The 23807-nt window shown below is 44.9% G+C and overlaps 1 protein-coding gene across 2 annotated transcripts in view; it reads left to right on the top strand.

Annotated features, from left to right (window-relative positions):
• BLZF1 (basic leucine zipper nuclear factor 1) overlaps window positions 1-23807 on the top strand; it is a 56896-nt gene that overhangs the window by 1174 nt on the left and 31915 nt on the right. For both annotated transcript variants that reach the window (XM_063955656.1, XM_063955657.1), the window contains exons 2-3: window positions 2430-2489; window positions 4659-5089. In XM_063955656.1, the coding sequence (XP_063811726.1) occupies window positions 2483-2489; window positions 4659-5089 (438 nt within the window). In that variant the 5' untranslated portion in view covers window positions 2430-2482. The remainder of the gene's footprint in view (window positions 1-2429; window positions 2490-4658; window positions 5090-23807) is intronic.

The raw sequence follows: 23807 nt of genomic DNA, 5'->3' as shown, positions 1-23807 counted from the left end.
GTATCGGCAGCAAGCTCCCTGTCCTGTCAGATAGGTTTCTGTTTGCAAAACAGTGACTGATGTGTGGATAAGTCACAATAATAATTTTATTAATGACTACATACTGTTGCTTTGAGCTGTTGCCCTATTGTTTAGTTTTATTACAAAAGAAAAAGCCCTGCATCGCTTTCATGGTGTGTACACACGGTGAGATATTTTCTTACGATTTTGACTATATAGGCAAAATCATAAGAAAAAGTTAATGGGCATGGAGACGATGGAATACAAGGAAAGGCTTGAAAGACAAGGCATGTTTACATTGGAAAAGCGGAGACTAAGGGGATATGATCAACATCTACAAATATATAAGGGGACAATACACAGAGCTTGCGCGGGACCTGTTTTTGGTTAGATCAACACAGAGGACTCGTGGACACTCGCTCAGGTTAGAGGAGAGGAGATTCCGCACAATACGGCGTAAAGGCTTTTTCACGGTAAGGACATTACGTGTTTGGAATTCCCTGCCCGAGGGAGTTGTAATGGCGGAATCTGTCAACACCTTTAAGAATGGGTTAGATAAATTCCTAATGGATAAGGATATCCAGGGGTATGGTGCATAGTCATGCATTATAGTTACTATAAATAGGGATAAAATGCAACGGCTGACAGCAGCATCAGTCAGAAATTTTAGTCAAATCATCATGCATAGGAGACCACAAATAGGTTGAACTCGATGGACAATTGTCTTTTTTCAACCTCAGATACTATGTTACTATGTTACTAATGCAGATCGCAAGGTGAAAGTCACCTTGCGATGCCGATGCGCGGTCCCGCCTAGATAGACTGTGCAGGCAAGTCAATTTTGACTATTTAGTATAAAAGATAGTCAAAATTGACACTTAGCCAAAATAGCACATAGTCAGTATCGCAGGCACACTCATTATGTGCTTGCGATGCCAACCTAGCCCCTGTCGCATAGTGAGAATTTGGGTTAGCCCGAATCTCACCGTGTGTATGCACCTTCAGTTGTATTTCCAGGGCAGCCTCTAAGTATGCTTACACCAGTGCAGTGTACAAGAGAGTCTGTGTGCGTGATGGGTTGGGTACGGGATGCAGGCGTTCGTCATCCCAACTGTTTGAAACGGCAACAAGGTGCAGGAGGCATCTAAGCCTAAAACTGTACCACCCCCTATCCCTAACCCTCCCTCCCCGCAGCCTCAACCTAACCCTTGGATCCTGCAGCCTAATGCCCCCTACACACATGGCAATGTTCTGCCAAGGTGCCCGACGGCCAATACGGCCGGCGGGCGACCCGGCGGCTGGGGGTAGTGACGGGGGGCGCAAAGTTTCTTCACTCCACCCGGCTCCATTGCAGTGCATGCTAATATAGACGAGATTGTCCATATTGGCCTGCATGCATAGTGTTCACTCTAGGAGTGAAAAGGGGCAGGGCGCCGGACTCCGGGGGCACATGTGCGCGCGCGTGGCTGAAACGGGGGCGCGGCCACGCAAATTAGGGACGTGGCCACGTCTACGTCATTTTAGGGGGCGGTGCGGCCCACAGACGCTACTATAGAGAGCGTCTGTGGCCGGCGACGTCACTGTTGGGGGCATGTCCAGCACCTCCGTCGGTGCTGGGCTTCCCCCAGCCCTCTCACAATGCGTGAATGGATGCCGCGCGCATGCGCACGGCATCTATACATGCCGGGAGGGCAGGAAGCGGGCGGCTGTTCTAGCAGGGCGCCGCAAAAGGGGCAGGGCGGGTTTTGCCTGCTAAAACAGCCTAGAGTGAACACTAATGCATATGGCTGCACATCGTTCATCGTTGGTGCCTGCACACTGAACGATATGAACGAGTTCTCATTCATTAATGAACGAGAACATTCATATCGTTCAGTGTTATTTGCCAGTGTGTAGGGCCCATAACACTAAACTCCCCTCACCCCGCAGCCTAACCCTAACCTCCCCGGGATACTTACATTTGGGATCCCGCCTGTTGAAATGCCGGCATCTGTATTCTGACATGTGTTGTGATTCCGGCGTCGGCATTCTGACTGACAGGGTCCCTTCTACATCCTATGCGGAATGTAATAATGTATTCTGTCAGCTGTCAGTAACAGATTAGTATTTTGTGGTTTACTGTGGCAGAAGAACATCAGTCATCCCCTCTGCCTTTAATATTGAATAATAAAGATGCAAGGCTATATCTGTATCCCTCGAGGTTTAGTCCTATGACACATTAAGGAATATTTTGTGACATTTGTGTAACTGTTCTTCTTTCTGCCCATAAAGGACTGGGTACAAGAAACACTGAGTTTGTTATGTACATTTGCTCACTACAACATATTGGGCGATTGCTTTGAAAACAAATTTGTGATGGTTTTTGATGCAGTTACAACAATGCATAAAATTGGTAACACATTTGTGAATTTAAATATTATGTGTTACAGATATAAATCATACCTGAACCTGTTAATCGGAAATTAGATTGTTTGGAGACACCATGGCAAGTAAGTATATGCCCCCATAATGAGCATGTATTCTGTACAGTTTACCAAGACTAGCAAAAGGTTTGAAATAAAATCTGCTTAATTCTCATGCACGCCTGTACATTAGGTCACCTGATAAGAGATTTCTGTCTGTCATCTGCTGACCACACACTGAAAACTACTGGATATGTCCAGTTTGGCTGCCCATGTGTGGTGAAATATTCTTGGTTTGTTCCCGGCATGTGTCGTTTGACATTAGCTACAGACGTGGGGCCGGATGTAATGACGCCTGAGATCACCGGAGGTGGGAAATGTCAGAAGTTTTTTTAAAGAGGCAGTCGCCTACAAGGCATAACCATGCCTTGTATGTGATTGCCCCTTTAAAAAAAAAGTCAGAGATTGGCAGACATCTCCCAGCTCCAGCGATCTTGGGCGTCATTCCATTCTGCCCGTGGTCAGATTTGTTGGTACCATTACATCTCATTGAAACAATGCTTTATTCCTCCTGAAAGTGACGGAATTAAAAACTATTGTCTCATGTACACTGCATGCCTTTGTTATGACATAGGATAAAGCATTGAACCAGTGAAAAGAGATAAGCTATTGCATGAAAGCGTGCACCTGAAAAATGTGAGATCCAATTATAAATGTCTATTTATGGTACTCGCTGCAAGAGAGTGTGAATTTTCTACAATATGGGAATAGTGCATGAAAAACTATTCCTGGACCCCCAAAATGTGACAACTTCATTAGAACAACATACAGAAGGCTTATTAGTGGGCATAAGGAAATTACTGGACGTTCTTAAAAGAGGATGTGGTCAGAATCCCGATGCTCACAATTCAGGTGGCGGGATCACGACCGGTCAAAATGGCGACTACTGCAAACTGTAAGTATGAGGGTTAAGCTATGGTGGGGGAAGTTTAGGCTTTGGGACAGAAGGGTTAGACTATGGTGGGTATGCGGTTTGGCTAAGGCTGCTGTTAATCACTTAAAAATATCTACAGTACGGGCGCATATTAATGGATTGGGGAATCTTTAAATCTGAGGAAAAAATCTCAGAATCTGCAGATTGTGTTTTTGTAATTGCTGATGTATGGTGGCCTTTAGTCATTAGGAGCAATTGGTAAGTAGTTCTGATGCGAGTCCAGGCATTTATATCTTAAAATAGATTTTCCCTACCTTTTTACACCCGTAGGGGGTGCGCAAAACAAAAATATGGATTTCACCTGAAAAAGCAATGTGAGTTTGGAATCGGATTTATGTAATTTACAGTGCAAATTTGCTCTTGAAAACAGCTCGCACTAGGCAACTTGCACCTATATGTTTAAAGACATAAAATGAAGCTTTGAAAAAACAAAAATATTGGACTGTTCTGAAGTGGCCTTCTGTGAGCTCTGATCTGAATCCTATCGAACATCTATGGAAAGAGCTGAGGCAGCTGGTCAGGAACAGTTGGCCAAACTACCTGCTGACAGGTGCAGAAGTCTCATTGAGAGCTACAGAAATCGCTAGATTGCAGTGATTGTCTCTAAAGCCCCGTACAAACTGGACGACAACAAATGATTATATTAACAAAAGTAATCTTTTTTGCAAGATCTATCATTCAAATCGTCCAGTGTGTTTGGCTGAACGATGCGTACACCCGTGGGTCGTTCTCGTTCATCCATGATCTATTGAACATGCAGCTCAACGTTAACTGTATTGTTGAGCTGCATGTTTGGGGATTGCGGGGGATGATGTCACTGAACGATATCGTTCATCGATATAGTACAGTGTGTATGCACTGGCGATCTCCCCTAATTGGCAATCATCGATACAGCGCTAATTGCTAACTAGGAGAGGTCGCCCAGTGTGTACCCGGTTTAAGCGCTGTGCAACAAAATACTAGGTTAGGGTTTGATTCTAAAGAATATTCTGTTGAATCTAAAATCAAATGCAAAGTCTGATTTAAATTAAATACGGAATAAGCAATGATGAATAATAATTACTGTTATCATTTTCAAGTTATTTCAGAGACTAATATGGGTTCTTTTGTTTTTCATGGAAGGTTACCAACAAATCAGCATCTTTTTTGTATTTATATAATCATACTTTTTATATATATTTTTTTTTAACAAGTAACAGCTAAACTATGTAAGCGTAGAAGTCAATAACTTGTATAAACTAAATATCTGTATTTTTCTTTAGCAATAGCAACTTCTCCACCTATGCGTGGTACTGGTGATGGCATGGAAACAGAGGTGCCCTTGAAATCGGTAGAAGTAACACCACCACTACACAGCAAGGTGACGCACAGCCCAAGGAGGAAAGGTACTCCATCACTGTCACTAAGTCCTGGTGTCCTTCAGCTGGGGAAAATTAGTTCTGACAAATCAGTTGAAATTGAAGCTTTCAGGATCATCGTTCCTAAATCTGCAATAACACATACGGTTCTTGCTAAGCAGGCTAAAGCCCAGGAGTCTAATGGACACAGTAAAATAGACATATCTGATTGTATAAGCGAGCCATGGAAACAACTCTCGGAAATGAAGAATACTCTGGAAAAATTAAAGAATTCAGAAAAGAGATTGCTGCAAGATAAGGAAGGTCTTTCTAACCAACTCAAAGTGCAAAGTGAGGTAAGACTTCCTTCATAGTGTGAAATAGAACGGATAAGCACTCATGTAGGGCTGGACAAAAGCAGGTCATCCTACAGACTCTGGACCAAAAATGTCCCCTTTTTATTCCTTCTCTTTGCAACAACTATTAATAGACCACTCTCTAGTGCACTTGTTACTTTATTGCAAGGTGTTCCTGGTGTTTACAGCTCACATGCATTGTGTTGTTTTATTACTGTCAAGGTGGGTATACACTAGAAAGATATATCTGCAGATATATCTATGGACGGATCGGGCAGTGTGTTGAGCATACACACTGCCCGATCGGTCGGGGACTGACGTCATGAACTGGGCGGGCGTGTACACACGCCCGCCCAGTTCAGCTGTCAATCACCGCCGGCCGCCGCAGCATGTGTAGGGGCGGTCGGCCAACCGCCGTACACACACACAGCGACGCGCCAATATATCGGTAGATATATTGGCTGTCGGCTGTGCTGCGTGGCTGACGCGATACGTCTGTGAACGACGGAGTTCACAGACGTATCAGCCGTACACACTGGCCGACGGACCCGCGATATATCGGCCGTTGAAGAGAACGGCCAATATATCAGCCAGTGTGTACGGGCCTTAAGGCAGTGTTTTTCAACCACTGCCGTGGCAGACTAGTGTGCCCTGAGCAGTCTCCAGGTGTGCCGCCATAGAAGCAGAGCCAGGCCCGTCAGTGTTTTATCACTACTGAGGCCCTGGAACGATCAATACTGGTGGGTTTAGTGGCTGCAGAGCCATTTCTGATTTTGGGCCCGGGCAGTGCTGGGCTTTTCTGGCCTTCTCAGACGTGGCTGAGGCGTGACCTATGGAGAAGCTGCGACATGACATCCTAGGACATGCAACTGTACCATGCATCACCATTATATTTGAGTGTGCCTTGACAATATTTAGATCTTGTTCAGTGTGCCGAGAGTTGTAAAAAGTGGAAAATCTGTGCTGTAAGGCATAAAGTTGTAATCACCAGGAACATCCTCTAAAAGCCATGGGGGATTGTACGCCTTCTGTCAGGTAGTTTAGTGATGGCATTGTGCGTTGTTGGGGGCCATTGTGCAGGCCGATAAGTGGGGCTCTGCACATGCTGATTAACTGTACAGTTGTTCCCTATATGATTGTTCGCTCATATCTTTGGAGGAAATTTGTCCAGACCTGAATATGTTTGCTGCATTAGCACTACTTAAGTCTTCCAGAGCAATAGCTGCCAAAGAAGTATAAAACGAATGCCGTTTACACCTGCCAACAATAGTGTTGGGAAGTCATTCTAAAACATATTGTGCTTATATAAAGTCAGTGACTTCAGTACACTTTTCCATTTATTAAACTTTTCCTCTTTAACTTCTGTCTGTCCTAGTGTCGGCTCTACGTATTAATCAGAAAGACAGAACAGTGTGGATGCTGATGGTTCAAACGCTTTGGATCACAGTCAGTGTATAGTGATAAATATATGGCAGCAGTTATTACAACCTTACAGTAGGTCATTTATTAGCTGTAAGAGATGTGCTGCACAAGCATCTATTTCAGTGTTTAGTCCTGTGACTCTAGATGGGCAGCTTTATTGGAGGCAGATGTAAGACATTTCATCTGATGCTAACATTTCCAACGCTGTAATTCTTCAACAGATACTGAGAGGTTCAGCAAATTTTAGAAGTAACACAATAGAGAAATTCACACCTACAGGTGTATCCTCATACACCATGTGACCCATCTATTTACCCACAATGTGTATAAGTCACAATGTGATGTGACAAGAATGCATTTGATATGCGACACTTGTATATCTGTGTTTGATTAAGTGTATACGTAGCACGGATTCAGTATGATTTCCCGACAGTCGGTATCAACAGGGGTCGAAATACAGACACTGGAATACAGACAGTCAAAACCACAATATCAAGCGCAGCATGTCCCCTCACGGGCTCGCTGCGTTTCTGGCTCTATTTGCTTGCCACACTATTATATTCCCCATCGGGTGGTGGCGTGGACCACCGTCCTAGTGGGAATACTGGTTGGGATTTCAACCGCCGGCATTTTGACTGATGTCAGGATTACGGCGTTGGTATTTCGACCGCCGAGATCTCGACTGTCGGGAACTTGACTGCATCCCCGTAGCACAACGGAACTTGGTGTGGAAAAAAACGTAGTCGCTTCATCGTACTTTGTATACAGATTCAGACTCAGCCGCTCACACGATATACAAGCAGCATAGTCTCCTGGTATATTCTAGTCATATGTCGCATTGTGACTAAGATACATTTTTTTGTAGAAAGGTACGAAAAGAGTTGCAGAGTTGCACAGGACCTGGCGTCCCGAGAGGGGCTGTTTGGCGTAGCTGCACCAATGATGTATGAGGACACATCTGTATATCCCAGCCTTCATCGGGAGCATGAGTGCAAACATTGGGGTCGATTCTATTCGGCAACTTAAGAATAGCGCCGGGAATTGGCTCCCGACGCTATTCAATTCAGCTCCAGTTAAGTCGGCGATGTCCCGTTCCCGCCGACTAAACAGGTAGTTTTGTCGGGAGAACGGGCATTCTCCGACTTAACTCCCCGGCGCGAGGCTGATTCCCGAGAGAATCAGCCTCGCGCCGGCCGCGAGGCAGCACTTTTGTCGGGTTTCTTCTCTCATCCCCCGGGGATGAGAGAAGAATTCCCGACAATTGCGGGTCACTAGCAGCTGAATTGAATAGCGTCGGGAGCTAATTCCCGGCGCTATTCTTAAGTTGCCGAATAGAATTGACCCCATTGTATATATGGACAGAAGATAGGAATGTCACACTCTGAGAGGGCTGTGCATTATTTCCTATCAGTGTTTTCAACAGTGTGGTTTTTTTTTTTCCCCCTCTGTATATGTTTGACATGTATGCACTTTTGGCAAGCTTCAGATTTCGTTTTTCTCTATCGTCCTAGTGGATGCTGGGGTTCCTGAAAGGACCATGGGGAATAGCGGCTCCGCAGGAGACAGGGCACAAAAAGTAAAGCTTTAGGATCAGGTGGTGTGCACTGGCTCCTCCCCCTATGACCCTCCTCCAAGCCTCAGTTAGATTTTTGTGCCCGGCCGAGAAGGGTGCAATCTAGGTGGCTCTCCTAAAGAGCTGCTTAGAAAAGTTTAGCTTAGGTTTTTTATTTTACAGTGAGTCCTGCTGGCAACAGGATCACTGCAACGAGGGACTTAGGGGAGAAGAAGTGAACTCACCTGCGTGCAGGATGGATTGGCTTCTTTGGCTACTGGACATAAGCTCCAGAGGGACGATCACAGGTACAGCCTGGATGGTCACCGGAGCCTCGCCGCCGGCCCCCTTGCAGATGCTGAAACAAGAAGAAGGTCCAGAATCGGCGGCATGAAGACTCCTCAGTCTTCTTAAGGTAGCGCACAGCACTGCAGCTGTGCGCCATTTCCTCTCAGCACACTTCACACGGCAGTCACTGAGGGTGCAGGGCGCTGGGAGGGGGGCGCCCTGGGAGGCAATGAAAACCTATTTTTGGCTAAAAATACCTCACATATAGCCTCCGGGGGCTATATGGAGATATTTAACCCCTGCCAGAATCCGTTAAGAGCGGGAGACGAGGCCGCCGAAAAAGGGGCGGGGCCTATCTCCTCAGCACACAGCGCCATTTTCCCTCACAGAAAGGCTGGAGGGAAGGCTCCCAGGCTCTCCCCTGCACTGCACTACAGAAACAGGGTTAAAACAGAGAGGGGGGGCACTAATTTGGCGTTAGAAATATATAAAAAAGATGCTATAAGGGAAAACACTTATATAAGGTTGTCCCTATATAATTATAGCGTTTTTGGTGTGTGCTGGCAAACTCTCCCTCTGTCTCTCCAAAGGGCTAGTAGGTCCTGTCCTCTATCAGAGCATTCCCTGTGTGTGTGCTGTGTGTCGGTACGTGTGTGTCGACATGTATGAGGACGATGTTGGTGAGGAGGCGGAGCAATTGCCTGTAATGGTGATGTCACTCTCTAGGGAGTCGACACCGGAATGGATGGCTTATTTAGGGAATTACGTGATAATGTCAACACGCGCCAAGGTCGGTTGACGACATGAGACGGCCGACAAACAATTAGTACCGGTCCAGACGTCTCAAAAACACCGTCAGGGGTTTTAAAACGCCCGTTTACTTTAGTCGGTCGACACAGACACAGACAGGGACACTGAATCCAGTGTCGACGGTGAATAAACAAACGTATTCCTTATTAGGGCCACACGTTAAGGGCAATGAAGGAGGTGTTACATATTTCTGATACTACAAGTACCACAAAAGAGGGTATTATGTGGGATGTGAAAAAACTACCGTAGTTTTTCCTGAATCAGATAAATTAAATGAAGTGTGTGATGATGCGTGGGTTCCCCCCGATAGAAAATATGGGCGGTATACCCTTTCCCGCCAGAAGTTAGGGCGCGTTGGGAAACACCCCTTAGGGTGGATAAGGCGCTCACACGCTTATCAGAACAAGTGGCGGTACCGTCTATAGATAGGGCCGTCCTCAAGGAGCCAGCTGACAGGAGGCTGGAAAAATATCATAAAAAGTATATACACACATACTGGTGTTATACTGCGACCAGCGATCGCCTCAGCCTGGATGTGCAGAGCTGGGGTGGCTTGGTCGGATTCCCTGACTAAAAATATTGATACCCTTGACAGGGACAGTATTTTATTGACTATAGAGCATTTAAAGGATGCATTTCTATATATGCGAGATGCACAGAGGGATATTTGCACTCTGGCATCAAGAGTAAGTGCGATGTCCATATCTGCCAGAAGATGTTTATGGACACGACAGTGGTCAGGTGATGCAGATTCCAAACGGCACAAAGGTGTATTGCCGTATAAAGGAAGAGGAGTTATTTGGGGTCGGTCCATCGGACCTGGTGGCCACGGCAACTGCTGGAAAATCCACCGTTTTTACCCTAAGTCACATCTCTGCAGAAAAAGACACCGTCTTTTCAGCTTCAGTCCTTTCGTCCCTATAAGAGTCATATCTGCCCAGGGATAGAGGAAAGGGAAGAAGACTGCAGCAGGCAGCCCATTCCCAGGAACAGAAGCGTTCCACCGCTTCTGACAAGCTCTCAGCATGACGCTGAGACCTGACAATGCTAAATTCCCTTGTCGTATAAACAACCCTTTATGAAGTCTAAGAACACCGTACGCTGTTTACTTAAGAAGTACCGTAATGGTACGCTAGTTGCGTAACGATCGCTCAGCCGTAGGCGAGACGCTCAAGCGTCACGTTCGCTCACGGCCCAGCGATCACAGGACACGTTATTGGCTATGACTAGAGTAATGATTCGCTATGGCGTAGCGGACGCTCGAGACCACGAGGAGATCACCAGCGGCGCAGACGCTCACAACGCTATACCTTTATGTCTAAACCTTATACCAATGAAATACACGGAATACCTTAATGTGAATACAGGGTGTAAGTGCAACCATGTGTAACCTGACTAACTACAAAGCTGCTTGAGCGTCACCGACGCTCAAGTGAACACTTAACACTATAGGAAATACACAGATACTGGTTTAGGGTCCAAAGCCTATTAACTGTATTATATCTAGTATACTTGTAAAAAGGGGATAACAGTACAAATGATACACTACAATATAACAGAGACTTCCTAACCACAGAACTAAACAATAAATACAAAAAGACAATACTACACTGACCTAAATGCAATACAATACAATACTATAATACAATGAGAGATATATGAGAAGAGAGAGAGAGAGAGAGAGAGAGAGAGAGAGACGGAGAGAGATGAGAGAAATTGGCTCACAGTAAGACAATGATTACGGAGAGAAACTTACGCACAGGGTAAACGATCGCATGCGCCTGGACATCCAGCACCCGATTTTCAGCAATGAGAACCGTTGAAGAGTGAGAGCTGGATGTGGTCGGCCTGCCTATTTATGCCCCACACACAATGCAATCTCATAGTCCCTACAATCCCATTGTCCATTGGATGAAGGAATTCGACCCTGTATCACAACAAAAGGTCATAGGTTGATTCATACAGGTGGGCTGTGACGTTTTCCAACAGCTCAGGTGGGTGGGAAACTAGGTTTCCCGCCGCATACCTGAGTATGAGTAAATAATAGAAATGGACATAAACTTCTTATGTCCATAACTATTCGCACGAGCGATTAATACGCTCCAAACCAACACCGGAATATTGCTAATTAAATACTCTTCCGATGGGTACCAAACACTGCTGTATGATTCCTGTTAGACCCTTCGTACGATACAAAGAGGGATTACTTTAAACAGGGACCTTCTATATTAACCAAACTTTCAGAAACTATCAAAGGGATCATGATCTATAAACTACATTAATTGTGAAAATATGTAACGAATGAGTCGCACGCTACGACTACATAAACTCTACCGTAAATACGCATACCGCGCCTGCGAGTGCACGCTATTGCGGGTATGCGCCTTCACGGGAGAGCGTACGCATGCGCAGCACGGACCAGTGTGCGGTGCAAATATGGCAACGTGCATAGAGACATTTTTCTGACTTTGACAGTCCACCCTTTGGCAGTCAATAATAACTGCCACAAAACATTTAAGGAGAAAAATGCAAGTCAGGGGTTAATTGATTTCCATGGTGGGGTAAGGGAGGAGAGAGGAGTAGGTGTGAAGAGGGTATGACCTAGTGTGATAGCAGAAGCATGTGTGTATGAGTCCATGTTTGGAGGGTCATGTATCATCGTGCCGTACGTGTTGTAAATCAAGCTTCGAGGTATTGCGAAGTATACATTTGAATTCCTTCTTATCCTGTGGTACAGGTCTGTGGATGGGCTGTCAAACTTTACCGAGCTCTTTTCGGATTTTGAACAAAATGGGGAGCACATTTTAGTTGATGATACATGAATGGGGGAGGTATGTGGTTGCTGATATCTGTGCCTGTATTCCCTATCGTCTATGTGTGTCATTACCTGAGGGTTGTAGAGATGAAGATAAAGAACACTTATGGAAAATGCAATGATATTCTATGTCAGGGAAATGTACATCTGTCGTCGAAGTTGTGTTCGGTATCTGTTGAGAGTCGTCTTCTTTGCGCTGTATTGCTCCTTGGGCATGAGCAAATAGCTTTGTCAGAGCCATCGGATTTACAAAAAAATGTTGGGCTAGCGTGAGTTTAAATGTACTAGGGAAACTGGGGATCCATGGCAAAGTTCATCAAATGTCCATTTCTCAAGTGGTCAAAACTTCATCTTTGGTGCTTGTCTGTTGTCTGTATAGCGTCTCGTCAACTTCCTCGTCCAAGGGGGTCTTTGTATCTTGGAGAAAAGCAGAAAAACAGGTGAAAGAAACGGACCGTATAATCGCATTTTCATCACATCCTGGTTTCTATTATTGGGTCATAAATCAAATCCAGGTTAATTACGGTTTCCACACTCCTCAAGCTCATCACTTTTGTACTTTGTTTGCACCTCATTAAAGCCTGCCCGCATCTAAATATCAATCCAATCGATATAATGACACCTAAGATACATAGTAGAAACTTTCCAACATCCATTATGACTCCTTGAGCCCAGTCTCCTAAACCGGAGAACCAATTTCGCGGGTTCAACCATGACACCCAACCAGTCAGCTCATTACCTACAGCAGCAAGGGTGAGATTGTGTTTTCGACGAAATTCCCACTTTAATTGCAGAATATCGTCCATCTTTTGGTCTATGACCTCTACCGGATCCTCGGTGCTATTCGTGATATAAGTGCAACACTTTATGCCGTACTGTGTTGCCAATGTAACACAATATCCGCCTGTTACTGCTGTAAGATAATTAAGAAGCATCCTATGCTGAACTAGTTCCGTTTTGTAAGCTTGAAGTTCTCTTCCAGTGTATCTAAACGTGTCATCATACATTTCAGTGATATTATCTAACAAATTGGCGAGTGCGGAAATGTATCTATAATTCATCACTCCCCGAGCGGTACGAGTGAAATCTAACGCTACCAGAACCTGAATCCCGGTGGATTCATGGATAAGATCGGAGGCCGGATGCTCTAACCTTTCTGACAGTTGTCTTTTAACTCGGTGCTCGTAATGAGTGTGAGTATAAGGAGCTTGGGCACCACGGTGTATGTCCTTCATTTTGTCATGTGTAACAGTCATCACTTCAGGCAATACTTTTCCAATATAACACAATCCTTCAGAGTTTGGGGCAAGCCACTTGTACGCCTTTCTCCCGCATATGAAATATGCGTCATCGGGGAGAACATATGGGACGGAGAAGGACATGACCATGTTACAAACCTTCCAGGTGAAATCTCCTGACCCTAATTCTTCCATCTGCTTAATGCACGTATCAGTTTGTACGATATGTGCACAGTATCCTGGTGATACCTCTCCAACTCTAGTAATCCTATTTCCTAAGGTATATCGATACCGGAAAGATTTTCCTCTACTGGCTATGTGGCGTACAAGCTCTGTATCTGTAGGCATTCTATCTGCTCTGTGTGAAAAGGTCATGGTAAGGTTGCTCCATGACACTTCCCAATTTCCCGGCTTTCGGGGATTGGAGATGTTAAAACATAATAGGGACCTATCCACATGGTATTGGTGGAGCTTCAAACTAGGAGGGCTGGAGATGTTAAATCTCCGGTCCACCGGTCTCCCACCACTTAGCTCAAGTACCTCCCCTAACGTTAAAGGAAACGGTACTAGCCCTGATTTACTATGACCCTGAGGTACTTGAGAGCATACCCAACAATCTGTTTTGTTTAACACATTACCCACTAAAGAGTGATAGTCACTCAATGGATGCCGGTCCATATGGATATTAAAACTGGATTGGCATTTCTTTATGCATCCATCCTCTACCAGATTGTCACAGAGCCTACAGATACAATTTTCTTTTTGAGCTAACAATCCTTCAAAGAAAATGTTTACAGATAACATGGTTGTTAGATCGTGCCCGGTACTCGCCTTTGCTTGGTGATTGGGTTGCTATTGGAAATTTACACCTCCGTCTCAGTCATTAGAACCTTTCTGGATCCTTTCTCGACCTCACTGGTACTCTCACCGAAACAGACTGCTCTGGTCAACATCCTGGTTAACGGGAAAATCCATATTGCAGTCTCTTGGGGCAAGTCCATCTTACAGGAGGAGAAAAGAAGAAATTTGTAAAGGGGGTATAAGAAAACAGTTTGAGGGGGGGGGGGGGGGGGGAGAGAACTTGCTACGATAATAAGTTCTCTCGTCTTGTTGTTCTTCTTGTTCTGCTGTCTTCTCAAAGGTGCTGTCTCTCAGTCTTCCAAACGAACATTCTGGTGATGCAATGTTCATTCCCAACCGACGATCTTTCTGTAAGGAGCAAAAATCTGGCATTACCATTGGTCCAACTGAGGGGTGACATACCATCTTTAAACCATGGAAACATGAGTGGGAAGAGAGAGACAACAAAAAAAAACAAAAGAGATAGAGAACAATTCATGTGCATATATACATTACATAACTCGACAATAACCATCAATAAGAAAAGAGAAACAAAGCATTTTTAAACATTGTCAACATTAAGAAAACATTGTTAGCATTAGAAAAAACATTGTCAGACTTATTAGGCTGTCATATCTATGTGTCTAATGGTCTCCTTGAGCAGTCCCTCCCCACCAGCACCTGCATTACTCCACTGTCTGTATCTGGCCAGAAATACATTGTGGCGGAGGTCATGCTGGGGTTTGGTAGACTTCTGCAAGGACCAAGTGGATATGCAATGTGTGAATTCTTACCAATACTCGTCAGAGATGGGGATAGAGAGAGAGAGAAAAAAAACATTTTTCACAAATACATTTACAACTTTTCACCTGGTCATTCCTGTGTCTTCAGTGAATGACCTCCCACTTCATTAACCGTTACCTCAGGCTTGCCTCTATTCCTAATAATCGCCTTTCCTGCCTATGTGATCCCTGATTATAATGGTGTGTATTGTAATTTTGCTCATTTCTTGGTCTAGGGGGTCTAACTTTATGTGGGTTATTACAGTTGCTAGCATAATGCCCTTCTCTCCTACAATGATAACAAATCCTGGGCTTCCTCCACGTGTCAATGACCTGAGGTTTTGGTTGATTTGATGCCTCCTCAAACGCTCGGATGCTCATCATCATCAATCGTTTCCCCTGTACTTCCCTGATTCCTTGGATTTTATGATTATGGTGTTGTCTTTCTCTTGATCTACAATCTCTTGCAAAGTGTCCCTTTTTATGACAATTGTAACAGACTTCCATATCTGGATTTCTCACAGGGGTGTGGGGCTTTTGTTGGGGTGGTCTTGTGTTTTGGGCCTGTATATTTGCTGCCATTAACTCATCTCTTTGTGACTCTCTGTATCTGGTGATATTCTGATCATGATTGATGACGGCCTCTCTTAGTGCGGTCACCGAGATATCTCTCCAGTTTGGGTTGGTGGTCTGTACCCTTGTTTTTAATTCATCTTTTAAACCATTCATTAATACCTTAACCGCTATTCCTTTATGTTGTGCATTTGTCTTGATGTCTGCGATCCCAGTGTTTCTAGCCATTATTTGCAGTGCTCGATTGAAATAATTAGAAACATTTTCCCTTTCGTTTTGCCTTATGGAGAGGATGTCGTTCCACTTGACAGCAGCTGGGAAATATATTCCTAACTGTCGGTTAATCTGCCTAATACATTCCTGATTGTGTTCTTCTATACAAGGTACCTCCGTGTTTAATTTACAATCAGCAATGAACTTTTCAGGGTCAACACTGGAGGGCAAACATGCCCTCAGCACTGTCCGCCATTCTTTGTTGGTGGGTTCTGTGGCGTTTCCTAGTTCTTTAATAAACTTTTGACATTTGACTAGATTTTTCCTAGGATCAGGAAATTCAGACACAATTGATCTCAATTCGGTCCGGGACCAGAGACAGCGCATTGCACTGTCCTTGACGGGAATGATTCCCTGATCGTCAGTCTTCCCATTGGGGACTGAGATCACCCTGGCCAGATCGAGCTCAGTTACATCATCTTGTGTTGGTCTTACAATATGGGGTACATTTGTTTGTGCGTGATATGAAACATTGTACGTACCTGTGGACACGACCTCACCTGACCCTCCGTTAGGGGGTTCGATTATTGCCTTTACCAATTTGGTCGCGTCCACCTGGATGGCTTTTGTGATGGTTGCTGGAAGAGGTGCTGACATCGTTCTGGGCTCACTTTCTTGTTTGTATTCCTGAGGGAAGTTTGACATGGGGTGCAACTTGCATAGGTTAATAGTTGTACATTCAACAGTATTACAATAATCATTGTTACAGTTATTACACTTATTCTTATAATCTATACTACAGTTGCTAAGAGCGTTTTTATTGTTCAACCTTGTGCTTTTCTCCGCAACCATAATCCTCCCCGATGCCATGTCTCTCCTCTCAAGATAAGATTCAGAAAAGTCAATTGAATCTCTTTGTAATTCACCTTCCTGTTGCCCTAACTGCACATAATCATAATGTTTACTTCGTCTCTTTGTTGGTTCAATGAGACCTATCCTCCTCCTTAAATTTTGTAACACGTCTGGACTGAAGCTACCTATTCTTGGGACTTTGTCCCTGTCTTGTACAGTCATTCTCTCCCATTCATCACATAAAGATTCTGTGTGACTTCCGTATTTTTCACACATGATGTACCTTGCCGACCCAACGGGTCGGTTCTCTGAATCAACCCGAACCGAGGTTGATCGCCCCCTACCTGAACAACTGGCCCCCATAATTCTGCAGGTGTTGCTTATTCCTCCTTGGATCTTTATCTCAAGGTTTTCAGCGAACCCTTACAAACAAACCAAGATGTCCTGGGCAGGCCGGCGGTGGTGGTTTACCAAGTACCCCACTTACTTCTCGCCCACGTTGGCCAGTACTGCAATAACTGTAACCAGAGCTGCTGTACCCAACCCAGGGCCCCTGTGAACCTTCTGTTTACTGGAACATATGAGGGTTACCCGAAGGACACTTACTCTTTCCAGTAAAGTTGGGGTTGTTAGATAGTTCCTGAGTGACCAGCGAACTTCCCTTCCAAAAATAAAAAATTACACAAATCACGTCAGAATGTACAGATAGCGTTTGTGACCACTTTACTCTAATGGTATTAGGTCAGATTACTAACTACTGCACACAATTACGTGCGGTCCAATCGTTCAGTACATAAGCACTACTTGTCATGTACTGAAAGATCAATGGAATCGATGTTTCCGGCCGCGATTCCTTCAGCAAGAGCTTATGGCCTATATGGGTTCTGCACCAACACCCCAGGCGTTGTGCCACTGGACTTTTATAGCGGACCTCTTTGTCTATTTTACCTGTTACCGTCTGTTAATGACCTCCTGGTCTGTTACCTTATGACCTCCTGGTCTGTTACCTTATGACCTCCTGGTCTGTTACCTTATGACCTCCTGGTCTGTTACCTTATGGTCCGCTATACTCTAATGCTCAAATATTATTTAACCAAGGATGCCTCCCTAGCCACCGTATATGTCACTTACACGTGTGTCCCTTGACGAGTACCCGACTTTCCTTTTGGTTCAACCTCTTAAGTTATATAAACTTATGTAATAAAAACACACTCACTCAACACATGTACACTTTGTTTCTATATCTATTTCTGCGCAGAAATTGTCTTCAGTCCAACTGTGTTACCAATTAGGAGCAGGATCTGTTAAACTAAATTTCAGATTTTTCCAAAAATAGATTTGCGTTATTTACCGCGTCGCGTTATTTACCGCTGTGCGTTACTTATCGCCTTTGCGCTAATTATCGCTTTGCTCTAATTCAACTTTTCGTGACTTGAGCTACGTTGCGTAACCAGACGCTACGTTGCGTAATGTACGCTGCGTGCGTCTGCCGTTTGGATTGCGTACGCAAGTCTTTTGTTAGGGACACGTGTACGCAAAACAAAGATCCACCGTAACACAATTTCTACCTTTATCAATGTAGATGATCCCTGATCATCTACCGCACACCACACTGACTGCCTTATCTCCCAGACAAGCCGTGTGTTGGTCTATACTTTAACTATTACCTCTACTATGAAATAACAGCAAATCTCTTTTAGCACTTTCTATCAACTATAAAACTTGGCAAACAGGAATAGTGATATACGAAATTTGAAAAAGAAATGCAGATAAATGTATGCGTGCGTGTATACGCAAGACAGAAGAGAAATAAAACAGTTTTAAAAGACACAAGCGTTTTGTTCTTACTTCCGGTTCCCGGATTCCTTCAGCACTCTTTATCTAAGCGAAGCAGACGCTTATCCCGTCAGCACTGCGAGACAACCTCCCACCCTTTGCTGGGGGGATAATGTCTGCTGATCTACCTAGTGCAGATATGAGAAGGATAGGACGAGTCCCCAATTGACAATGCTAAATTCCCTTGTCGTATAAACAACCCTTTATGAAGTCTAAGAACACCGTACGCTGTTTACTTAAGAAGTACCGTAATGGTACGCTAGTTGCGTAACGATCGCTCAGCCGTAGGCGAGACGCTCAAGCGTCACGTTCGCTCACGGCCCAGCGATCACAGGACACGTTATTGGCTATGACTAGAGTAATGATTCGCTATGGCGTAGCGGACGCTCGAGACCACGAGGAGATCACCAGCGGCGCAGACGCTCACAACGCTATACCTTTATGTCTAAACCTTATACCAATGAAATACACGGAATACCTTAATGTGAATACAGGGTGTAAGTGCAACCATGTGTAACCTGACTAACTACAAAGCTGCTTGAGCGTCACCGACGCTCAAGTGAACACTTAACACTATAGGAAATACACAGATACTGGTTTAGGGTCCAAAGCCTATTAACTGTATTATATCTAGTATACTTGTAAAAAGGGGATAACAGTACAAATGATACACTACAATATAACAGAGACTTCCTAACCACAGAACTAAACAATAAATACAAAAAGACAATACTACACTGACCTAAATGCAATACAATACAATACTATAATACAATGAGAGATATATGAGAAGAGAGAGAGAGAGAGAGAGAGACGGAGAGAGATGAGAGAAATTGGCTCACAGTAAGACAATGATTACGGAGAGAAACTTACGCACAGGGTAAACGATCGCATGCGCCTGGACATCCAGCACCCGATTTTCAGCAATGAGAACCGTTGAAGAGTGAGAGCTGGATGTGGTCGGCCTGCCTATTTATGCCCCACACACAATGCAATCTCATAGTCCCTACAATCCCATTGTCCATTGGATGAAGGAATTCGACCCTGTATCACAACAAAAGGTCATAGGTTGATTCATACAGGTGGGCTGTGACGTTTTCCAACAGCTCAGGTGGGTGGGAAACTAGGTTTCCCGCCGCATACCTGAGTATGAGTAAATAATAGAAATGGACATAAACTTCTTATGTCCATAACTATTCGCACGAGCGATTAATACGCTCCAAACCAACACCGGAATATTGCTAATTAAATACTCTTCCGATGGGTACCAAACACTGCTGTATGATTCCTGTTAGACCCTTCGTACGATACAAAGAGGGATTACTTTAAACAGGGACCTTCTATATTAACCAAACTTTCAGAAACTATCAAAGGGATCATGATCTATAAACTACATTAATTGTGAAAATATGTAACGAATGAGTCGCACGCTACGACTACATAAACTCTACCGTAAATACGCATACCGCGCCTGCGAGTGCACGCTATTGCGGGTATGCGCCTTCACGGGAGAGCGTACGCATGCGCAGCACGGACCAGTGTGCGGTGCAAATATGGCAACGTGCATAGAGACATTTTTCTGACTTTGACAGACCGTACAGGACCCCTGGATCCTACAAGTAGTATCCCAGGGGTACAGATTGGAATGTCGAGACGTTTCCCCTGCGCAGGCTCCTGAAGTCTGCTTTACCAAGGTCTCCCTCCGACAAGGAGGCAGTATGGGAAACAATTCACGAGCTGTATTCCCAGCAGGTGATAATTAAATTACCCCTCCTACAACAAGAAAAGGGGTATTATTCCACACTATATTGTGGTACTGAAGCCAGAAGGCTAGGTGAGACCTATTCTAAATCTAAAAAAATTTGAACACTTACAAAGGTTCAAATCAAGATGGAGTCACTCAGAGCAGTGATAACGAACCGGGAAGAAGGGGACTATCTGGTGTCCCGAGACATCAGGGATGCTTACCTCCATGTCCCAAATTTGCCCTTATCACTAAGGGTACCTCAGGTTCGTGGTACAGAACTGTCACTATCAGTTTCAGACGCTGCCGTTTGGATTGTCCACGGCACCCCGGGTCTTTACCAAGGTAATGGCCGAAATGATGGTTCTTCTTCGAAGAAAAGGCGTCTTAATTATCCCTTACTTGGACGATCTCCTGATAAGGGCAAAGTCCAGGGAACAGTTGGAGGTCGGAGTAGCACTATCTCGGATACTGTTACAACAGCAGGGGTGGATTCTAAATATTCCAAAATCGCAGCTGATCCCGACAACAAGTCTCCTGTGCTTAGGGATGATTCTGGACACAGTCCAGAAAAAGGTGTTTCTCCCGGAAGAGAAAGCCAGGGAGTTATCCGAGCTAGTCAGGAACCTCCTAAAATCAGTGCATCATTGCACAAGGGCCATGGTAAAAAAATGGTGACTTCCTTCGAAGCAATTCCAGTCGGCAGATTTCATGCAAGAACTTTTCAGTGGGATCTGCTGGACAAATGGTCCGGATCGCATCTTCAGATGCATCAGCGGATAACCCTATATCCAAGGACAAGGGTGTCTCTCCTGTGGTGGTTACAGAGTGCTCATCTTCTAGAGGGCCGCAGATTCGGCATTCAGTTTTGGATGTTGGTGACCACGGAGGCCAGCCCGAGAGGCTGGGGAGCAGTCACACAAGGAAAAAATTTCCAGGGAGTGTGATCAAGTCTGGAGACTTTTCTCCACATAAATATAGCTAAGGGTAAATTTATAATGCTCTAAGCTTAGCAAGACCTCTGCTTCAAGGTCAGCCGGTATTGATCCAGTGGGATAAAACATCACGGCAGTCGCCCACGTAAATAGACAGGGCGGCACAAGAAGCAGGAGGGCAGTGGCAAAAACTGCAAGGACTTTTCGCTGGGCGGAAAATCATGTGATAGCACTGTCAGCAGTGTTTCATTCCGGGAATGGAAACTGGGAAGCAGACTTCCTCAGTAGGCACGACCTCCACCCGGCAGAGTGGGAACTTCATGGGGAAGTTTTCCACATAATTGTAAACCGTTGGGAATTACCAAAGGTGGACATGATGGCGTCCCGTCTGAACAAAAAACGGGACAGGTATTGCGCCAGGTTAAGAGACCCTCAGGCAATAGCTGTGGACGTTCTGGTAACACCGTGGGTGTACCAGTCGGTGTATGTGTTCCATCCTCTGCTTTTCATACCTAAGGTACTGAGAATTATAAGACGTAGAGGAGTAAGAACTATACTCATGGCTCCGGATTGGCCAAGAAGGACTTGGTACCCGGAACTTCAAGAGATGCTCACAGAGGACTTATGGCCTCTGCCGCTAAGAAGGGACTTGTTTCAGCAAGTACCATGTCTGTTCCAAGACTTACCGCAGCTGCGTTTGACGGCATGGCGGTGGAACGCCGGATCCTAAGGGAAAAGGCATTCAGGAAGAGGTCATTCCTACCCTGGTCAAAGCCAGAAAGGAGGTGACCGCACAACATTATCACCACATGTGGCGAAAATATGTTGCGTGGTGTGAGGCCAGGAAGGCCCCACGAAGAAATTTCAACTCGGTCGATTCCTGCATTTCCTGCAAACAGGAGTGTCTATGGGCCTCAAATTGGGGTCCATTAAGGTTCAAATTTCGGCCCTGTCGATTTTTCTTCCAGAAAGAATTGGCTTCAGTTCCTGAAGTCCAGAAGTTTGTCAAGGGAGTATTGCATATACAACCCCCTTTTGTGCCTCCAGTGGCACTGTGGGATCTCAACGTAGTTCTGGGATTCCTCAAAACACATTGGTTTAAAACCAGTCAAATCTGTGGATTTGAAGCATCTCACATGAAAAGTGAACATGCTCTTGGACCTGGCCTGGACCAGGCGAGTGTCAAATTGGTGGTTTTTTTCTCAGAAAAGCCCATATCTGTTTGTCCATTCGGACAGGGCAGAGCTGCGGACTCGTCCCCAGTTCTCTCCCTAAGGTGGTGTCGGTGTTTCACCTGAACCAGCTTATTGTGGTGTCTTGCGCCTACTAGGGACTTGGAGGACTCCAAGTTGCTAGATGTGGTCAGGGCCCTGAAAATATAGGTTCCAGGACGGCTGGAGTCAGGAAAACTGACTTGCTGTTATCCTGTATGCACCCAACAAACTGGGTGCTCTTGCTTTTAGGCAGACTTTTGCTAGTTGGATGTGTAATACAATTCAGCTTGCACATTCTGTGGCAGGCCTGCCACAGCCAAAATATGTAAATGCCCATTCCACAAGGAAGGTGGGCTCATCTTGGGCGGCTGCCTGAGGGGTCTCGGCTTTACAACTTTACCGAGCGGCTATTTAGTCAGGGGCAAACACGTTTGTAAAATCCTACAAATTTGATACCCTGGCTAAGGAGGACCTGGAGTTCTCTCATTCGGTGCTGCAGAGTCATCCGCACTCTCCCGCCCGTTTGGGAGCTTTGGTATAATCCCCATGGTCCTTTCAGGAACCCCAGCATCCACTAGGACGATAGAGAAAATAAGAATTTACTTACCGATAATTCTATTTCTCGGAGTCCGTAGTGGATGCTGGGCGCCCATCCCAAGTGCGGATTATCTGCATTACTTGTACATAGTTACAAAAATCGGGTTATTATTTGTTGTGAGCCATCTTTTCAGAGGCTCCGCTGTTATCATACTGTTAACTGGGTTCAGATCACAGGTTGTACAGTGTGATTGGTGTGGCTGGTATGAGTCTTACCCGGGATTCATAAATCCTTCCTTATTGTGTACGCTCGTCCGGGCACAGTATCCTAACTGAGGCTTGGAGGAGGGTCATAGGGGGAGGAGCCAGTGCACACCACCTGATCCTAAAGCTTTACTTTTTGTGCCCTGTCTCCTGCGGAGCCGCTATTCCCCATGGTCCTTTCAGGAACCCCAGCATCCACTACGGACTCCGAGAAATAGAATTATCGGTAAGTAAATTCTTATTATTTCCCCCTTTTTTAAAAATTCTTTTGAATGTGTAATACTTGTAGGATTATGCCTTACTTAAGCAGTGCATTAAAGTGGGGTAATACAGTGTTTGTGTATGTGCCGGTTACGGATAAGGAAATGACTTGTGTTTTTTAAAACAAAACAAATCACAAGAACTGTTTGTTAGCCTGCTCAACCAGTGAGCAACAGGAGAGTTGGGGAGGAGGTTCAATGGTTTTCCACCACGGCTGGCCACTAGATGGTGCCTGATGGCGCAAATTAATTGTTGCTCCATCTGGATGCGAATAGCCATGGGGGCACATTTCTGGCAAGCAGTAATGTGAGAGAAGTCTGGAGTTTGGGCGCCCAAAGCAGTACTTTAGGCTTTACGCTGCAGAATCCAGTACTTCTGGACGCACCCACAGAACAATTGAATTCACACCTAATCATTACTAAATAGGGTTGGGATCAAATATTTTGATAGGAAGAAAGTATTAACATGCATAGTACAGATTGGTTTGAATTTTTGGGGGGTTTTCTGTTTAACTCTTTTTGCAATAAAGCCTATTAATGCAC

The sequence above is a fragment of the Pseudophryne corroboree genome, chromosome 2 (assembly GCF_028390025.1).
Source record: "Pseudophryne corroboree isolate aPseCor3 chromosome 2, aPseCor3.hap2, whole genome shotgun sequence".
NCBI lineage: Eukaryota > Metazoa > Chordata > Amphibia > Anura > Myobatrachidae > Pseudophryne > Pseudophryne corroboree.
Note: the sequence above shows the minus strand (reverse complement) of the source record. Positions and strands in the feature narration are given on the sequence as shown.